The sequence below is a fragment of the Lithobates pipiens genome, unplaced genomic scaffold (assembly GCF_037356315.1).
Source record: "Lithobates pipiens isolate NorthernLeopardFrog02 unplaced genomic scaffold, aLitPip1_a1.2 Scaffold_19, whole genome shotgun sequence".
NCBI classification, from domain to species: domain Eukaryota; kingdom Metazoa; phylum Chordata; class Amphibia; order Anura; family Ranidae; genus Lithobates; species Lithobates pipiens.
Window position 1 is genome coordinate 252331433 of NW_027507764.1, and position 21099 is coordinate 252352531.

At 43.4% G+C, this 21099-nt stretch overlaps 1 protein-coding gene across 3 annotated transcripts in view; it reads left to right on the forward strand.

Annotated features, from left to right (window-relative positions):
- TMEM245 (transmembrane protein 245) overlaps window positions 1–21099 on the forward strand; it is a 198941-nt gene that overhangs the window by 132555 nt on the left and 45287 nt on the right. For all 3 annotated transcript variants that reach the window (XM_077491921.1, XM_077491919.1, XM_077491920.1), the window contains 3 exons: window positions 1112–1202; window positions 7767–7865; window positions 19586–19717. In XM_077491921.1, the coding sequence (XP_077348047.1) occupies window positions 1112–1202; window positions 7767–7865; window positions 19586–19717 (322 nt within the window). The remainder of the gene's footprint in view (window positions 1–1111; window positions 1203–7766; window positions 7866–19585; window positions 19718–21099) is intronic.

Genomic DNA, 21099 nt, shown 5'->3' on the forward strand with positions numbered 1-21099 from the left:
GAGCAGCAAAGAAGTGACTTCTCTCCAGGAAAAACATCAGGGACAGACTGATATTCTGTAAAAGGTACAGGGATTGGACTGCTGAGGACTAGGGTAAAGTCATTTTCTCTGATGATTCCCCATTCCGATTGTTTGTGGCATCTGGAAAAAACCTTGTCCGGAGAAAAGGGGAGCGCTACCATCAGTCCTGTGTCATGCCAACAATAAAGCATCCCGAGACCATTCATGTGTGGGGTTGCTTCTCAGCTAAGGGAGTGGGCTCACTCACAATTTTACCTAAGAACATAGCCATGAATAAAGAATACGACAAAAACATCCTCCAAGAGCAACTTCTCCCAACCAGCCAAGTACAGTTTGGTGAGGAACAATGCCTTTTTCATTATGATGGCAAGCTGTGATATATTTTTGCCACATAAGGCAAAAGTGATAACTAAGTGGCTTAGGAAACAAAATGTCAAAATTTTGGGTCCATGGCCAGGAAACTCCCCAGACCCACTGAGAACTTGTGGTCAATCTTCAAGAGGCAGGTGAACAAAAAATAAATAAAAAACCCACAAATTCTGGCAAACTCCAAGCATTGATTATGCAAGAGTGGGCTGCCATCAGTCAGGATGTGGCCCAAAAGTTGACTGACAGCATGCCAGGGCGAATTGCAGAGGTCTTAAAAAAGAAGGGTCAACACTGCAAATATCGACTCTTTGCATACACGTAATGTAATTGTCAATAAAAGCCTTTGACACTTATGAAATGCTTGTAATTATAGTTCAGTATATCATAGTAACATCTGACAAAAAGATCTAAAAACACTAAAATGGCAGAGTTTGTTAAAATTAATATTTGTCATTCTCAAAACTTTTGGCCAGGGCTTGTACGCTTTGATGTTTTGTTGATGAAATCAATCTTTTAAAATGATATTGTACAAGTTTCCGCTTTGCTCTTTTTGTGTATGCTGATATTTTTAATCCTGATTTGTATTATATAGTTTAAAATGCAACCTTCATAAAATCAATCTTTTAAATTGATATTGAACAAATGTCCTCTTTGCTCTTTTGTGCATGGCTAGCCTTCAACTCTGAATACAATATTTTATCTGATATTTTTGTTTATACAGTTGGCTACCTGAAGCAAAGGTTGTCCAGACAGCTCTTAACTCTGCTGCAAACAATGTTTATCAGTATGGAAGAGAATGGATTACTAATAAGGTAGGCATACATGTTTTGTTTTTTTTGTTTTTTCTAGGCCTTTTTAAAGAGGAAGTAAACCCTGATGGGTTTACTTCCTCTTTCATTCCCTGCAAAGGCAAAGCATAATGGACTACTATGCATCGCATAGTAGCCCATTATGTGTCACTTACCTGACACAGGAGCCAGCGATGTCACCGCTGTCCCCTGTAGTCCGGCGCATCCATCTTTTCGGTGGGGTCTCGCAGCTCCGCCGCTGTCATTCGGCGGAGCCGCGATGACGTCACTCCCGCGCATGCGCACGGGAGCCGACACGCGCGGCAGCTCCATTGTTGGAAATGCCGCGCTCAGTGCGCCTGCGTGCCGATGTCTACGGCGCATGCGCCGTAGACAGCGGTGCCTGTCTTTGGGCAAATATCTCCTAAACCGTGTAGGTTTAGGAGATATTTCTTGGACCTACAGGTAAGCCTTAATCTAGGCTTACCTGTAGGTCAAAGTGGTTTGTAAGGGTTTACAACCACTTTAAAACTACAAAACCCAAAACCAAACGGCACTGAAAAACAGAGTTGAAAAATACCTAAAGAAAAGAATCTAATGCAGCCACCACATCTAAGAAAATTGGTACACTGCAATATAATAAATGTTTGCTTTTGGGTTTGATATTGTTTTAAGTTTAAATTGGAATTGGGTCAATCCAAAAACACTTTTGCAGGATAGCAGTTCTAAAAGATTTATATGCAAGAGATGGCAGTCACCTGATCTGGCTGCTTTCAAAGGATCAGGCAACAATTATATAGCTGTAAATCAGGTAGATGGCTGATGGCTCTCCAGAAGCAACAGTTGTTTCGACAAGTCTGAAAACCTGTTCTCATAAACTACTGTTGCCACCTAGTAACAATTAGCAATTGCTGCCCCTCAGTTTTGAATAGTACAACCCCAATTCCAAAAATTTTTGAACGCTATGTAAAATCTACACGCAATAATTGGCAAATCTCAAAAACCCATATTTTATTCACAATAGAAAACATATCAAGTGTTTAAACTGAGAAAATGTACCATTTAAAAATCACATTGTAGATTAATGACAGCAACAGGTCTGAAAAAGTTGGGACAGGGCAGCAAAAAGGTGGCAAAGTACAAACCCAGTTCCAAAAAGTTTGTGGCAGGGCCCTGTTTAGCATAGTGTAGCATCCTCACTTCTTTTAACCACTTGTGGACCACCCGCATTGCACTGCTGACAGGCGGCCCATACAAACAAAGCGACGTACTGGTATGTTGCATAGTAGGTGAGGTTGAAAAAAGACCATCAAGTCCAACCTATGTGTGTGATTATATGTCAGTATTGCCTTGTATATCCCTGTATGTTGTGGTCGTTCAGGTGCTTATCTAATAATATTTTTTTTTTATGTTGCTGCTTGTTTTCAGGTTTAATGCACGTGCATGACCCCCCCCTCCCCCCCTCTGACATTGTGATTGGGCACAAAAGGAGTCTTATCAGCAGGTCCCAGCCAATGATTCATGGCTGGACCTGCTGATTGTTTGTGCCCAATCACAGCCCAGAGCTCTGTGCTGGCAATCAAGTAAAAATCAACATATATTACACAAATTAACACTTGTTGGACACACATTTAACCCCTTGATTACCTGAGATGTTAACCCTCTTCCCAGCCAGTGTCATTAGTACAGTGACCGTGTATAGTATTAGCGCTGATCACTGTATTAGTGTCACTGGTTGTGATGGTCAGTTCCCACTCACTGTCAGATTGCCCGTCACACTATCGCACTCCCATTATAAGTCGCTGATCACCGCCATTAGTAGTATAAAAAATAAAATAAAAATTCCAGTGTATATAATACCATAGTTTGTAGACTCTATAACTTTCAAACCATTCAGTATACACGTATTGGTATTTTTTTACCAAAGACCATGTAGCAGAATCCATTCTGGCCTAAATTTATGAAGAAATACATTTTTTTTTTTTTCAAAATTCTGAATTTTTCGTTTTATATAATAATAAAAAAACGAAAAAAACAAAACAAAACGGTGGTGATCAAATACCACCACCTGTGTTAAGTGGGCTTTCCGGGTCAGTTATCTCTACCCTGATTAATGCAAAGGAGCCAGCTTCCAGAACTATATATTATAGGGTCTGGAGGGCTTATGTTTCCTGGTGTGAATCCAAGGGTTGGCACCCTCGGAGATATATCATAGACAGAATTATTGCCTTTCTACAATTAGGGGTAAAGATGAAATTGGCTTTGAGTACTATTAAACGCCAAGTCTCAGCTTTATCAGTCTTATTTCAAAGACCGCTTGCTATACATTCTTTAGTCCAGTGTTTTATGCAAGGGGTGCTACGGCTTAATCCGCCAGTCAAACCTCCCTTGAATCCTTGGGACTTGAACTTAGTTTTGTCTGTGTTACAAAAACAGCCATTTGCCAACCGATACAACATATTCCCCTAGTCGTTCTGACAAGGAAGCTGGTATTTTTGGTTGCTATAGCCTCAGCTAGGATGGTTTTGGAATTGACTGCTCTTTCTTGTAAAGAGCCATATTTGATTTTTCATGAGGACAGTGTGGTGTGGTGTTGTCCAGACTTTTTGCCAAAAGTGGTTTCAGGTTTTCACCTGAACCAAGATATTGTCCTGCCATAGTTTTTTTCCAAAACCATGTCCCAGGGAAGAAAAGTCACTACATTGTCTTGATGTGGTGAGAGCAGTGAAAATCTATTTAAAGGCAACTGCTCAGATTCGTAAGACTGATGTCTTATTTATTCTGCCAGAGGGTCCTAAGAAAGGACAGGCAGTATTAAGATCCACTGTCGCTAAGTGGATTTGGCAAGTTATAATTCAAGCTTATAATTTAAGGGGTAAGATTCCCCCTTTTCAAGTTAAGGCGCACTCTACCAGGGCGATTAGCACTTCTTGGGCAGTGTGTCATCAGGTCTCCATGGCTCAGATCTGTAAGGCTGCAACTTGGTCTTCAGTGCATACATTCACAAAATTTTAACAGGTGGATGTGAGGAGGTATGAGGATATCACCTTCGGGTGCAGTGTGCTGCAGGCAGTAGTATAGGTCCTCAAATCTGGGGGTACCCTCTGGGTTATGTCTCCCTCCCCTCAAGTAGCATTGCTATGGGTTAAAGTAATTACGTAAGGCCCTGTGTCCCATGATGTGCGATAAGAAAAATTTGATTTTTATATCAGCTTACCTGTAGAATCCTTTTCTTGGAGTAAATCATGAGACACAGCGGTCTCTCCCCTCTTTTTTGTGATTTAAAGAGGAGCTGCACCTTTAAAAAAATATTAAAAGCCAGCAGCTACAAATATTGCAGCTGCTGACTTTTAATAAATTGACACTTACCTGTCCCATGGTCCAGCGATGTCGGCGGCAGATGATGAGCAATCGCTCGTCTCTCCGCTGCCCCGCTGCCATCCTCTGTCAGGGAATCGGAAAGTGAAGAATTGCGGCTTCACTGCCCGGTTCCCTACTGTGCATGCAAGAGTTGCTGTGCGTCTCCACTGGTCCCCGCTGTGTCCTGGGAACAGTGTGTTTCCCAGAACACAACGGAGGGGGGGGTGTCTATTATCCAGGTATCTGTACTAGAGGTCGACCGATATATCGGCCGGCCGATATATCGGCCGATATTTGCCGTTTTTTAAATAATCGGCATCGGCCGATTTGTGCTGATAAAAAGCCGATTTAGAACTACAGCGGGACTTTGAAATGACTTCTGTATAGAATGGTCTAAGTTGACTGAGTGTCATAGCAACCCTTTCCTCCACTCTGGGCAGGCTGCCAAGAAAAGAACAGAAAGATACAATGTTTACACTTCAATGAATGAAGTCATCTCTGTGTGTAGAAGTTCTCAGTTTAACCATTTAAAGACTAAATCTTTTCTGACACTTGTTGCTTACAAGTAAAAAATCCTGTATTTTCTGCCAGAAAATCACTTAGACCCCCCCAAAAAGGATATATATTTTTTTAGCAGAGATCCTAGGGAATAAAATAGCGGTTGTTGCAATATTTTATGTCACACGGCATTTGCACAGAGGTCTTTTAAATGCATTTTTTTGGGAAAAAAATACACCATTTAAAAAATAAAAATAAAATAAAAATAGTAAAGTTAGCCCATTTTTTTTTTTTGTCCAAAAGTTTTGACTACCTGTTTTTATTTAATATATATATATATATATATATATATATATATATATATATATATATATATATATTTTTTTTTATCTAAATCATACATACAAGTAAACTGATTGGAGGTTTGTTTTGTTTAATAAATGTTTAAGTGTAAGAAATTTTCTGTATCGCGTATGAAGGCCGCTTTCACACTGGAGCGGGCAGGCGTTGATGGTAAAACGCAAGTTTTAGCGGCTCTTTACCATCATTTTAGCGGTGCTATTTGGCTGCTAGTGGGGCACATATAACCCAGCTAGCGGCCAAGGAAGAGGTTAAATGCGCCCATGAAGCACCGCTGCCAAATCGCATTGCATGCGCTTCGGCAGTGGTGCCCATTCATATCAATGGGCAGGAGTGGTGGAGGAGCGGTATACACCACTCCAAACGTGCTGCTTGCAGGACTTTTTTTAAAGATCCTGCCAGTGCATCGCCTCAGTGTGAAAGCACTCTGTCTTTCACACAGACTGCAGGGGAGCCATTTTACAGGCACTTTACAGGCGCTATTTTTAGCCCAAAAGCGCCTTAAAACGCCCCAGTGGGAAAGGTGTGTTAGATCAAGGGGGATTAAAAATAAATAAATAAATAAAATAAAATCGGCCTAACATATCGGCCCAAAAAAATCGGCATCATATATCGGCTATCGGCCGCCATGATTTCTAAATATCGGCATCGGCATCGGCCAGAGAAAAACCCATATCGGTCGACCTCTAATCTGTACCCCCCTCCCCCCTGAAAGGTGCCAATTGTGGCACTGGAGGGGGGAAGGGATCAGATGAGCAGAACTTCCATTTCAGGATGGAGGTCCACTTTAAGTATATAACTTTGCTACAAAAACGGATGTGCTCCTAGAAGTAGGAGGGGTTATATAGAGTGAACTTCCTGGATTGGGTATACCAATGTCCATCACCTGAAGGTGGCCTATAACCCATTAAGTAATTAAGGCTCTGTGTCCCATGATGTACTCCAAGAAAATAATTTTACAGGTAAGCTGTTATAAAAATCCTATTTTTGTGCATAAATTATGAGTTGCAAATTTTACTTAACACAATCAATAAATACATTGACGTAAACCTGTGCTTTACTGATTAAGTAATGGTTTTCTTTAAAGCATCTCTAAATCCAAAAGCGAGCATATAATATATTGTACCTTACCAGTCCTTGGATGTAATAGCTGCTTTATTTTTTAATTTCCAGACAAAGAACATTTTCAGCAAGTACAGAAAATACATGCTGATTTTGTCAGAAATGCAGTGCTCTTGTCTCTGTGAGCTTAGAGTGTCACTAAACCTACATCATAGAAAACTATCAATAAGTGCTTTATTACATGCTGTTCATACTCTGTCACTATGAGATTCGTTTTCTGTATTCTGCAATAAACCTGGTTGATCCTGCTGCACTCCATCTCCCCCTTATGTCCCCAATTCAGCTAGAGATTTTGCAGCTGTGGTGGCAACACTGTACATGCTCGGTTTTCAGTGAGTTTCTATCCTGAGCATTTCTTCCCTATTATTGAACAGCCCATGTGACTTAGCTCCTTCATTCCACCTGCCCACTCACCTACTGGATCCCTATCTTTAATAGGTTTGAACTGCATTTTATACTTCTCAATTGCAGTGCTTTGTCTTTGCCTTAACACAGTTTTTCTTTTACCTTAAAAGAGAAGTATTTTCTTTATTTATTTATTTTTTCTTTCCCAGAATCATACTTGCCTAGGTGGATGCAGCATCAGTTCGATGCTGCATCTGTCCCCCGGCGCCTCTGCACTGAAAACCAAGCGATCGAACATTGCCGATGGCTTGGTTCTCTCAGCTCCCCTAGCAGAGAGCCACTGACTGTAAGTCAGCAGCTTTCCGCTCTGCGCCCCTCCCCCCCTCTCTATGGAGCGCTGAGCTGTGGAGGGTCGGGGAGCGGCCATCTCAGACTCTTAGTGGTTCGCTGAGAGGCTGAGACAGGCATCAGTCCAGGCATGTGATGGGATTTTTTGATTCAACAGGTCTGGCAGTAATCAGGCCTGGGTGTGGCAAGTGAAATTGAACTCAGCTTTACAAAAAAAATTGTGGTTAATAACAGTTCATTCATGATTCAGCATGGGAGGGGGAAATTACTTTTTCACATAGAGCCAGGCAGTTTTGAACAGCTTTTTTCCATTATTAAATGAAATTATTTAAAAAGTGCATCTTGGATTTACTCGGGTGATCTTTGTGTAATATTACAATTTGTTTGATCTGAATAATTTACGTGCGAGAAATATGCAAAAAAAAAAAAAAAAAAAATCAGGAAGGGGACAAATACTTTTTCACAGCATATATCATTTGTGTTACCAGGAGATTAATACTTTTGTTTTTGTACTTTGTTTTACCATGTAAAATTAATGTCTAAATTGATTTGCAGCTACACAAGGTACTAGGAGAAAAAGTTAACAACACCGCTATAATTGAGAAACAAGTTCTAGAACTTTGGGACAGACTGTATCATTCCTGGATCACAAAGGTATCTTTAGTAGTATCTTTATCAGTAAACTTACACTGTGCTTACAAACTTTTTAAAAATTGTGGGCTAATTCCTAATACTTTATTGCACACACTTTCCTTTCATAGTTTGGGCAATGAAAACTTGATTGACTCTGTTGCATGGATTTTCTTATAACATGTTGCATGGTAATCCAAAATCACACTTCACATTGTATAAGTTTTACAAAGGATACATGGCATTTTCATGTAACAAAAGTACTGTTGTTTTATGCATGATTTATTTGTTAACCACTTAAAGCGGAAGTAAACTGCCCTTGATTGTATGTACCTATAGGTAAGCCAATAATGAGGCTTACCTATAAGTACTATAAATATCTCCTAAACTTGCACCATTTAGGAGATATTTACTCTATACGCCGCCGATGAGGTCATTGGCGCATGCACCTTGAAAGAAAGGCCATGCTGTACTTCAGAGCCCCGTGATGTGACTGCCAGCTCCTGCAGCTGCAGCCAGTCACACAGCTGGAGTCTGTGGACCCGGAAGAAAGACAGGCGAAGATGGATGCAGCCTCCAGCAGGGACAACGAGGACTTCATTTGCAGGTAAGTTTTACATAATGTGCTAGTATGCGATGCATACTAGCACATTATGTTATGCCTTTACTTTGCGGATCACTAAAAAAATAAATTAAAAAAAAGGCATTGTTTGCTTCCTCTTTAAGGACCCAACCTTTTTGGAAAAAAAATCTGTATTTTTTTGTTGGAAAATTAAATTACTTAGAACCCCCTATCAAGTAGAGGAGGGAATAAAGGAATATCTAAATCAGTTAGATATCCCCAGGGCCAGGCAATTAGAAATGGAAGCATTAGAAACCCCAATAACAAGGGCGGAGGTTGAGAGGGCGATCAAAAATACAGCTAAAGGAGGGTGCCCGGGGCCCGATGGTTTCCCGATCTCCTACTATAAACAATTCCAAAAACAGCTAGTCCCAAGATTATGCGACTATTTTAATGCAGTGGGGAAGGGTCAAGCATTTCGTGAAGAAACACTTCTGACACATGTGGTCCTGATCTTAAAAGAGGGAAAAGACCCGGCGGCAGTAGAAAGCTATAGGCCAATTTCTTTATTAAATTCAGACATTAAATTGTTTGCAAAAATTATTGCAGAGAGATTGGGACCACATGTGCCAGAATGGATATTGCAGGATCAGGTTGGATTTATTGAGGGGAGAGAGGGTCGGGATAACACATTAAAGACCATTATGTTATGCCAAGAAGCGGTAAGACGGGGCACCCCTGCGGTGCTCATGTCAATAGACGCGGAAAAGGCATTTGACCGAGTGGGGTGGAGGTTCTTGTTTGAGGTTCTGGAAAGGTATGGAGTGGGGGACCGTATGAGGGGTTGGGTAGACGCCCTTTATACCCACCCTAAAGCTAGAATAAGAATAAACGGGGCCCTGTCCTGCCCCCTTGAGTTATTCAATGGGACAAGACAGGGCTGCCCGCTATCCCCATTATTATTTATACTGTCACTAGAACCTCTGTTGAGGGCCATTAGGATGAATTCAAACATTTATGGGATAAGGGCTGCTGACAGGGAGTTCAAGGTTGCGGCGTTTGCCGACGACCTTTTGCTCTATATTTCCAACCCTGGGTCTTCCATACCAGCACTAATGGAAGAACTATCAAGTTATGGGAAGGTCTCTAACTTCAAGGTTAATACATCTAAATCCGAAATTCTGAATCTGAATATTTCTATAACAGAGCAGAGCCGTCTTCGGTCTAAATTCCCCTTTAGATGGTGTGGGAGGGAATTGGTCTACTTGGGAATAAGGCTGACAGCAGAGGTGAGTGATCTGTTTGAGGCCAATTATATACCCTTATTAAATAAAATTAAACAGAATTTGGAAAGGTGTCAATATAAAGCTCTATCATGGACAGGTAGAATAAACGTAGTTAAAATGTTTATTTTACCAATCTTTTCCTATACATGCCAAATGATCCCAATAGTGTTACCACAGGTTTATTTAAATAAATTAAAAATCTTGATTAACAGATTTATATGGAAAAAAAAAGCGGCAAGGGTGGCTCGGAATACCCTGATCAGAAGTAAAGAAAGGGGAGGGTTGGCAATGCCGGATCTCCAAAAGTATTATGAGTAGTGATGGACGAACTTCCGACGGGACGTTTCGCGAACGCGAAATGCGAACGGACCCAAACGTTCGCGAAACCGAACGTTCGCCGCGGGCCCCATTGACTTCAATGGGAGGCGAACTTTGCAAACCTTCATGTCGAATTTGCGGCCACGTGGTAATTATTAGGGGGTAAAACGTAGTCCCACCATCTGGACAATGACATAATACATGTATGAGGTGAATTTGGGATCGATAACTACAAGCATTTTTATTTTATTTGGGAAATTGTTCTAACAATTCAGGACTATGGAGCTAATGAAGGCAATGGAGGAGAGGGAAGGTCAGGGACCAGGGTAGGCAAAGAAGAGGGTGCAGGAGATGATCACCAGCAGCGTGACATACCGGAATGACACATGCACCGTGATAGAGGCATCTGACAGCAGCACCGTAATACAGAGCACTGACAGCAGCACCGTGACATACAGCGCTGACAGCAGCACCGTGACATACAGCGCTGACAGCAGCACCGTGACATACAGCGCTGACAGCAGCACCGTGACATACAGCGCTGACAGCAGCACCGTGACATACAGCGCTGACAGCAGCACCGTGACATACAGCGCTGACAGCAGCACCGTGACATACAGCGCTGACAGCAGCACCGTGACATACAGCGCTGACAGCAGCACCGTGACATACAGCGCTGACAGCAGCACCGTGACATACAGCGCTGACAGCAGCACCGTGACATACAGCGCTGACAGCAGCACCGTGACATACAGCGCTGACAGCAGCACCGTGACATACAGCACTGACAGCAGCACCGTAAGCAGCCCCAGGAGGAAGTCAGCACAGCACAGGGATGGTGTGATCCCCTCATAATAAGAACCCCCAGGAGGAAGTCAGCACAGCACAGGGATAGTGTGATCCCTTCATAATAAGAACCCCCAGGAGGAAGTCAGCACAGCACAGGGATATCATAAGCAGCCCCAGTAGAAATATGACACCGCTCAACCTCTTCAAAGAGGAGGGTAGGGGCATATAGTACGGTGTGCTTTTTTGGGTCAAGGAAGTGAGCCAAATGAATTAAGAAGGTCTGTGTGCTTGATTAAAAAAATAGTTTATAGACATATACATGGTCTACTGGTCACATGTGTTGAATTCCTCCGAGATCCATGCCTCATTCATTTTTAGAAATGTGAGGTAGTTAACACTGTGGTGAGCTAGGCGAGTACGCTTATCGGTCACAATCCCCCCTGCTGCGCTGAACGTCCTTTCGGACAGGACACTGGATGAGGGGCAAGCCAACAGTTCGATTGCAAATTGGGCAAGCTCTGGCCAGAGGTCAAGCCTGCCCACCCAGTAGTCTAGGGGTTCATCACTCCTCAGAGCGTCCACATCGGCCGTTAACCCAATGTAGTCGGACACCTGACGGTCTAGGCGTTCCCTGATGCTGGATCCGGATGACACCTGTCGATGGGTCGGCTGAAAGAATGACCTCATATCCGAAGTCACCAACACATCTTCAAACCGGCCTCTTCTTGCAGGCGCTGTTGGATTGGTACCCGCAAATCCTTCTCTGGGAGTGGGAATTGCTCCTCTGCCAGCGCACGCAAAAGCAGAATGCAGCATTTCTCGAAGCAAGGCCTGGAAGTGCTGCATTCTGACAGCCCTCTGCGACGGCGGTAACATTTCCGCCATTTTGTGTTTGTACCGGGGGTCTAAGTACGTTGCCACCCAGTACTGGTCCTTGACCCTCATGCTTTTTATACGGGGGTCCCTATTAAAACACTGGAGCATGAAGGCCCCCATTTGCACTAAAGTGGAAGCGGTGTGGTGGCCTGGCTCCTGCTCATCATCCAGGATAATGTCGTCCTCTTCATTCTCCTCTCCCCATCCTCGCACAACAGGGATCCCAGAAAGGTTTAAAGCATGCTCTTCTTGCTCCTGCTCATCCGCCCCGGCACCATCCTCCTCTGACTCCTCATCAGACTCCTGTTGTTGACTTGTCTCAGATAGAGTAGCCCCCCCTGGGAATTCATCCAGCATTGCGACTTCCTCATCTTCCCGCTCCTGCTCCTCCACAGCCTGATCAATGACACGACGCAATGCACGCTCCAGAAAGAAGGCATAAGGTACCATGTCACTGATGGCGCCATGGCTGCGACTGACCAGTTTGGTGATCTCCTCAAATGGCCGCAGAAGTCTGCATGTGTCGCGCATGAGCAGCCACTGGCGCGGTGAAAAAAAACCCAGCTCCCCAGAACCGTTTCTTTCGCAGAGTTCATACAGGTAGACGTTAACTGCACGTTTCTGCTGGAGCAGCCTATCAAGCATATAGAAGGTTGAGTTCCATCGCGTCGGGCAATCGCAAATAAGACGTCTGACCGGCAGATGGTGTCGCCGCTGAATGTCAGCAAGGCGAGCCATGGCCGTGTAAGATCTTCTGAAATGGGCCGAGATTTTCCTTGCCTGCCGCAAGATGTCCTGGACCCCAGGGTATTTGACAAGGAATCGCTGCACGACCAAGTTTAAGACGTGTGCCATTCACGGCACGTGCGTGATTTTGCCCTGTTTCAATGCGCTAAGCAGATTGGCACCGTTGTCACACACCACTTTACCAACTGTCAAATTGAGCGGTGTTAGCCACTCATCTGCCTGTGAACGCAAAGCTGAAAGGAGTGCCGGGCCAGTGTGGCTCTTTGCTTCCAGGCACAACAGACGCAGCACGGCATGGCAACGTCTCACCTGGCATGTGGAATAGGTTCTGGGGAGCTTGGGCGGTGCAGTGGAAGAGACGCTAGCAGCGGAAAAGGAGGAGGCAGCTGAGGAGGAGAGGGAGGAGGATGGAGTAGGAGGAGGAGAAGAAGAGTCAGGCCTGCATGCAATCCGTGGCGGTAAAACCAAATCTACACGGGTGCCACGGGTTACATGCTTGACGGCCGTCAGAAGGTTCACCCAGTGGGCAGTAAAACTGATATACCTTCCCTGCCCGTGTTTGCTAGACCACGTGTCTGTGGTCAGATGTATCTTGGCACCGACACTGTGTGCCAGAGATACATTCACTTGCCGCTGAACATGGCCATATAGCTCTGGGATGCCCTTCTCTGAGAAATACTTCCTTCCTGGGACCTTCCATTGTGGTGTTCCAATGGCCACAAATTTGCGAAAGGCCTCCGAGTCCACCAGTTTATATGGCAGTAGTTGGCGGGCTATGAGTTCTGACAAGCCAGCCGCCAACCGTTGGGCAAGAGGGTTATCCGGCATCATCATTTTTTTACGCTCAAACATTAGGCCCACGGAAGCCTGCCTTTTTGCAGAAAAATGTGAGCTTGGCGTGATGGAAGGTGGAGTGGAGGACAATTGTGAGGAGAGAGGAGAAGGAGAAGTAGAAGACGAGGCTGGACGGTGAGAGCCTGCAGTGTGGCTTTGTGTGTTCCGTTGCTCCCACTGGGCTCGGTGATGGCTGCTCATGTGCCTTCTTAAGGCGGTCGTCCCTAGGTGAGTATTGGGCTTACCGCGACTAACGCGTTGACTGCAAAGATTGCAGATGGCAACGCTATTGTCAGCAGCGGACACGTTAAAAAAAGCCCACACTGCGGAGCCATGTGCCGGTGTCCTGGGAGCGCCAGATGTGACCGTACATGGTCGATGACTCGCTCCTGATACATTTGCAGTCTGCTTTGTCCCTGCTGTGCAATGTAAGTCATTGCTGCTTCTCCTCCCTATCTGCTGGTCCATATCTCCCTCTGAACTCCCCTCCTCTTCCTCTCTTGTGGGCACCCACGTGACATCACTAGACACGTCATCATCAACGTCACCTTCCCCACCGCTATAAGTAGAGATCTCGGAGTAGGCAGCAACACCGGGGACCAACCTCCTCCTTGGGCTGATCTGGGTACTGGCGTCAGACTGCTGAGTAGCGCTTGTTGCTACCTCCTCTTCCTGATCCAATACCAAGAGTGGCTGCGCATCAGAAATGTCCTCTTGATATGGATCGGAAAATAATTCCAGTGACTCAAGCGGAAGGTATGTGGTGGTGGTGGTGGTGGTCGTGTTGTTGGTGGTAGTGTCTTTGGGGGTGCACATAGCAGAGAGTGAAGAAGAGGGTGCAGATCGAGAGGATGAGGAGGGTGCAGAAGAGTAAGGCTGAGCGAGCCACTCAACCAAGTCTGGTGCATCCTTTAAAGTAATTGAACGCACCTTCTGCAACTTCCCACTTTGGCTCAAGCCTGTTGCTCCTGCCCTACCCCTACCACCCCTGCGGAAGGGCCTGCCTCTTCCTCTGCCTGTCATTTTTTAAATGACCCTGTGACAAAACTCTTAGTCCCTATACCGCTGAAGGACTGCTGCAGTATAGGTGAGCGGTCAGCAGTGGTGCACGTCAACCCTATCTATTGTGGACCTATAGCGGTCCTTACAGAACAGCAGACTGTACCGCACTCAAGCCTATGTACCGTAGCACCCTATACCAAGTTACCAGTCCTTATAAGAACTTTTGTGGACCAAGCAGGTTGTGTATTAGTGTTTAGCAGACTGTACGTCAGTCCCTATACCGCTGAAGGACTGCTGCAGTATAGGGCAGCGGTCAGCAGTGGTGCACGTCAACCCTATCTATTGTGGACCGATAGCGGTCCTTACAGAACAGCAGACTGTACCGCACTCAAGCCTATGTACCGTAGCACCCTATACCAAGTTACCAGTCCTTATAAGAACTTTTGTGGACCAAGCAGGTTGTGTGTTAGTGTTTAGCAGACTGTACGTCAGTCCCTATACCGCTGAAGGACTGCTGCAGTATAGGGCAGCGGTCAGCAGTGGTGCACGTCAACCCTATCTATTGTGGACCGATAGCGGTCCTTACAGAACAGCAGACTGTACCGCACTCAAGCCTATGTACCGTAGCACCCTATACCAAGTTACCAGTCCTTATAAGAACTTTTGTGGAACAAGCAGGTTGTGTGTTAGTGATTAGCAGACTGTACGTCAGTCCCTATACCGCTGAAGGACTGCTGCAGTATAGGGCAGCGGTCAGCAGTGGTGCACGTCAACCCTATCTATTGTGGACCGATAGCGGTCCTTACAGAACAGCAGACTGTACCGCACTCAAGCCTATGTACCGTAGCACCCTATACCAAGTTACCAGTCCTTATAAGAACTTTTGTGGAACAAGCAGGTTGTGTGTTAGTGATTAGCAGACTGTACGTCAGTCCCTATACCGCTGAAGGACTGCTGCAGTATAGGTGAGCGGTCAGCAGTGGTGCACGTCAACCCTATCTATTGTGGACCGATAGCGGTCCTTACAGAACAGCAGACTGTACCGCACTCAAGCCTATGTACCGTAGCACCCTATACCAAGTTACCAGTCCTTATAAGAACTTTTGTGGAACAAGCAGGTTGTGTGTTAGTGATTAGCAGACTGTACGTCAGTCCCTATACCGCTGAAGGACTGCTGCAGTATAGGTGAGCGGTCAGCAGTGGTGCACGTCAACCCTATCTATTGTGGACCGATAGCGGTCCTTAAAGAACAGCAGACTGTACCGCACTCAAGCCTATGTACCGTAGCACCCTATACCAAGTTACCAGTCCTTATAAGAACTTTTGTGGACCAAGCAGGTTGTGTATTAGTGTTTAGCAGACTGTACGTCAGTCCCTATACCGCTGAAGGACTGCTGCAGTATAGGGCAGCGGTCAGCAGTGGTGCACGTCAACCCTATCTATTGTGGACCGATAGCGGTCCTTACAGAACAGCAGACTGTACCGCACTCAAGCCTATGTACCGTAGCACCCTATACCAAGTTACCAGTCCTTATAAGAACTTTTGTGGAACAAGCAGGTTGTGTGTTAGTGATTAGCAGACTGTACGTCAGTCCCTATACCGCTGAAGGACTGCTGCAGTATAGGGCAGCGGTCAGCAGTGGTGCACGTCAACCCTATCTATTGTGGACCGATAGCGGTCCTTACAGAACAGCAGACTGTACCGCACTCAAGCCTATGTACCGTAGCACCCTATACCAAGTTACCAGTCCTTATAAGAACTTTTGTGGACCAAGCAGGTTGTGTGTTAGTGTTTAGCAGACTGTACGTCAGTCCCTATACCGCTGAAGGACTGCTGCAGTATAGGGCAGCGGTCAGCAGTGGTGCACGTCAACCCTATCTATTGTGGACCGATAGCGGTCCTTACAGAACAGCAGACTGTACCGCACTCAAGCCTATGTACCGTAGCACCCTATACCAAGTTACCAGTCCTTATAAGAACTTTTGTGGAACAAGCAGGTTGTGTGTTAGTGATTAGCAGACTGTACGTCAGTCCCTATACCGCTGAAGGACTGCTGCAGTATAGGGCAGCGGTCAGCAGTGGTGCACGTCAACCCTATCTATTGTGGACCGATAGCGGTCCTTACAGAACAGCAGACTGTACCGCACTCAAGCCTATGTACCGTAGCACCCTATACCAAGTTACCAGTCCTTATAAGAACTTTTGTGGAACAAGTGAGTTGTGAATGTTTAGCAGACTGCAGCAGAAGGGCAGCAGTCAAGTATAATATCCTTTCTATATTTGGAAGAAAGAATATTATACATGTACAAGCCTATTACTGTACCACTGATACCAGTCCTGAAAAGAACCTTTGTGGAACTAATAATAACAGCAAGTCTTTAAAATTACCCTCACTGCCTGACAACACTGCTTCCTTCCTGTCCCTATACAAATTGGCAAAAAAAGAGAACGATTAGTGGTTACTGGAACAGCTCTTTTGTGGACCTTGATAGTAACAGCTAATGATGATGATGATGATGATGATGATGATGATGAAAGACTAATCTGGCTGTCCCTGTAGCATACACCGTCCTTTCCCTTTCTCTAAACTAACAAAAGACACTCAGGCTGCTGCAAGAATCAGCAGCACAGCAAACCTATCAACACCTAACACCTATACCAGTCCTGAAAAGAACTTTTGTGTACCAAATAGCTAGTGGTTTATCTCTCCCTACTCCACACAGGAACCTGTCCCTATCGTAACAGAAGAAAGAATGTAAAATGGCCACCGGATCGGGTGTATTTATAGGTTAGGGGGAATGTACAAGTGTCCATGTGCTGTCATGTCTCAATTGGCTGTCCTGTATCACATGATAAACGTGTCACCAAAGGTTAAAGTTCTTGTATACATTAAACACGTAAGTCCGCCGCGGCGAACGACGGAAAAAGGCGTTCGAACGTGCGGACCGCGAATGTCGGAAATTCGCCGCGAAACGACCGCCGGGCGAAACGTTCGTCCATCACTAATTATGAGGCTATAGCAATCTCTCGAATACCGGACTGGATTTATAATAAAAAGGGTAAGGACTGGGCTGAATTAGAAATTAAGTTAAGTAGAAGGGATTTAGGGGAAATAGTATGGATACCTGCAAAACACAGAGAATTAGGCCCTAACACAAGCACACTCACAAAAAATTTATTTCAGATATGGGACACAATAAACAAACGACATAACTGGGAACACAACTCACCACTAATGCCACTACTGGACACTAAATTCTTTATCCCAGGTCAAGAGGAATATTTATATTATAGTAGTTGGGTTAAGAAAGATAATATTAAAATACAGGAGGTGATGGAAGGTAATAGGATGTGCACATATGAAGAAATTATAGGGAAATGGGGACATAAACCATTAGACAAATGGAGATATTTTCAATTATATTATTTTATTCAGTCTTTACCACAGCCACTACGGGGTATGGAACAACTTAGACCGTTGGAGAAGCTATTAGTGAACCGACAGTGCCTTCAAAAAAGAATCTCAAAATTTTATAAAATTCTAATAGAAAGAATAGAGCAAAATTACCCTCCCTATTTAGAAAAATGGGAAAACGAAATCGGGTCCTTAGGTGATGATGGCCATAGAAATAGGATAATTAGACGAACCTACTCGGTTACCGTAGATTCGCAAACACGAGAGATGTCATATAAACTTTTAACAAGATGGTACATAACCCCACAACAAGGAAATAAAATATGCAGTGCGACCCCCCGGCTATGCTGGAGAGGCTGCATGGGGGAGGGGTCTTTTGCCCACATATGGTGGCTGTGCCCTAAGATACAGATAATTTGGGATAAAGTAATAGAAACTATTTTTGAAATAACAGGGGAAAGGATTAGGAGGGATCCATGGGTATGTTTGTTTCATGATATAGAAAAAGGAGAGAAGGAGTATGCGTATTCCTTGATACCCTCTTTATTAAATGCTGCTAAATCATTGATACCGCTTAGATGGAAAAGAGCTGACCCGCCCTCAATGAGGGAGTGGGCAGATAGGTTAGAAAAGACTCGAATCATAGAAGAGTCAATGTACAAACTGGATAACTTGGAGGAAAGGTACCAAAATAAATGGCGTCTTTGGGTATTGTTTGGTAAAACTGAAAGCTATCTGAAGAGGATTGAAAGCTAGTTAAAAGGAGTCCCATGGAGTAGGATCGAGTGAGGGAGGGGTGGGAAGGGGGGGGGGGAGGGAATAGGAAGATAACCTGTATAAGAAATGATGTTGTATTTAACATGTGAAATAGTTTATATATGAATCGTGGTTTTTTGTAAATTTTGGAAAATCCTATAAATAAAGAATTAAAAAAAAAAAAAATTACTTAGAACCCCCAAACTAGTTTTTTATGTCACACGTTTTTTGTGCAGCAATTTTTCAAACGCTATTTTTTTTGTGATATCTCACATGTGTGGTGCAAACACTGTTGACATATGTGGGCGCGACCTATGTATGCGTTCACTGCTGTGCACTGGGATGGGGGTGCTTTAAACATTTTTTTAATTTATTTTTTTTATTTATTTTATAAAAAATTTAAATTTTTATCCTGTCCCTTTAAAAAATGTCATTGTGATAACAATACAGCATGACAGGTCCTTTTATTTATATATATATATATATATATATATATATATGTGTGTGTGTGTGTATGTATGTATGTGTGTATATATATATATATATATATATATATATATATATAATTTGCGTTGGGGAAAAAAACATAGAATGCATGAAGGTAAAAAATCTTGAGCCTTTAGAACCATTTTAACGCTACCTTGACCATAGCAAAATCCACCTAACACATCAGAAGTATCTTGAATTTTAAAGCCGGCATTGTACCTTTCAGTTTTATATTTGGTAGCCTCATATGTATCCTACAAACAAGTTAAAATGCTCTACCAGCTTGCAGTTATGACACACTACATAATTTTGGGACAGATTTTTGCTATTTTGTTTCATACCCTTGTTAATTTCTCAGTTCAACACACTCGATAAAAGGTAATAGATTTGAAATGCCAACTCCATTCCTGTGCATGTGATCCGGTTAAATGGTCATTCCACCTGAAAATGTTCTTCAAGTTTGTGGGAGATCTGTCAACCATTTATTGTTCTTTTGGGACTTATATCAATATAAAATGATATGGGGAAGCTTGGGTGATTTATTTTTTCTAGCTATTTCAACTGTCACATTTCACCATCTTGGTTGACAACTACTGTAAGCCTTAGTACACATCTTTACATTGTTTTCTAATGATTTATTTTGAGATTGAGGATTATTTATTATCTTGGTAGAATGTGACCAGCTCCAGCAGAACCAAGGGTCAGAAGATGCCAATACAACGCCAGAACAGTTGGCTTGGGGAGATGTTGGATTGGCAAGATATTGCTTCATTTGTACATGAAAATATTGAAACTTTTCTTTCGGTGAGCTATTTTCTTTCGTTTTCTGTCCATATTGTATAATTATAGTAATTGATCATGCCTTTAAAAATTTTATTTCACTTTTGATAACCCATGTCCCCACTCACATGTTTCCCTCTGTCCTTTTCTCCTGCTGGAAAACTGAAAACTGAATCCACTCGGGCGTGGTGATTGATAGCTTAGGCCTGAGCACTGCTTCCTAGGAGAATGGCAGATGCAGTGCATTGAGGAGTGGGACAAAATTGATTATCAGTGTGTGTGGATGGCAGTGTCTATAAAGGGAAGTGTCACTTTTGCCCTTAAAGTGACAGGTTCCTTTTAATTGCCTAGGGTCTAAAATAAATTGTACAGATGCATGGTAAATTTGAGTGAGGGCAATTGGCAAAAGTAATTTAATAGCATTCTGTGTATAGTGGAAGAAGTTTAAATTGTAGGATAGCGATGTGAATTTGCATTATTTTTATGAAAAGGGTAATTTTTGGGGAACACTTATAAACTTGATAAACGTTTGACATGTGGAACATGGCTCCAGGGAAGAGCAACTGCTTTGTAGTGACAAATGCACACACTCAGGTTGAACTGGATAGACTGGCGTCTTTTTTTTTTTTTTTTAACCTTAACTACTATAACTTTATACAGGTGCGTCTCATAAAATTAGAATATCATCAAAAAGTTTATTTCGGTAATTCAATTAAGAAAGTTAAATTCCTATATTATATAGATGTGTTACACAGAGTGATATTTCAAGCATTTTTCTTTTAATTTTGATGTTTATGGCTTACAGCTAGTGAAAACCCAAAATTCTGTATCTCAGAAAATTTGAATATTACATAAGAGCAATAATTTTTTTTTTTTTTTTTAGCTTACTGATTTCCATGTACAGTATAGTATGCACTCAATACTTTGTTGGGGCTTCTTTTTTGCTTGAATTACTGCATCTCCTCAACCAGGATATACTAGAACACTTCATGCTTCCCTCTAGTGACCAGCTTTATGGAGATGCTGATTTCATTTTCCAGCAGGACTTTAAAACTGCAAAAAAGTATCAATACCTGGTTTTATGATCATGGTATAACTGTGCTTGATTGGCCTGCAAACTCGCCTGACCTAAACCCCACAGAGAAACTGTGGGGTATTGTCAAGAGGAAGATGAGAGACACCAGACCCAACAATGCAGATGAGCTGAAGGCTGCTATCAAAGCAACCTGGGCTTCCATAACATCTCAGCAGTGCCCCAGGCTGATCGCCTCCATGCCATGTCACATTGATGCAGTAATTCATGCAAAAGGAGCCCTGACCAAGTATTAAAGCGGGAGTCCACCGGGACTCCCCTTTTTTTTTTTATTTATTTTTATTTTTTTTTTAAAGCCAGCAGCTACAAATAC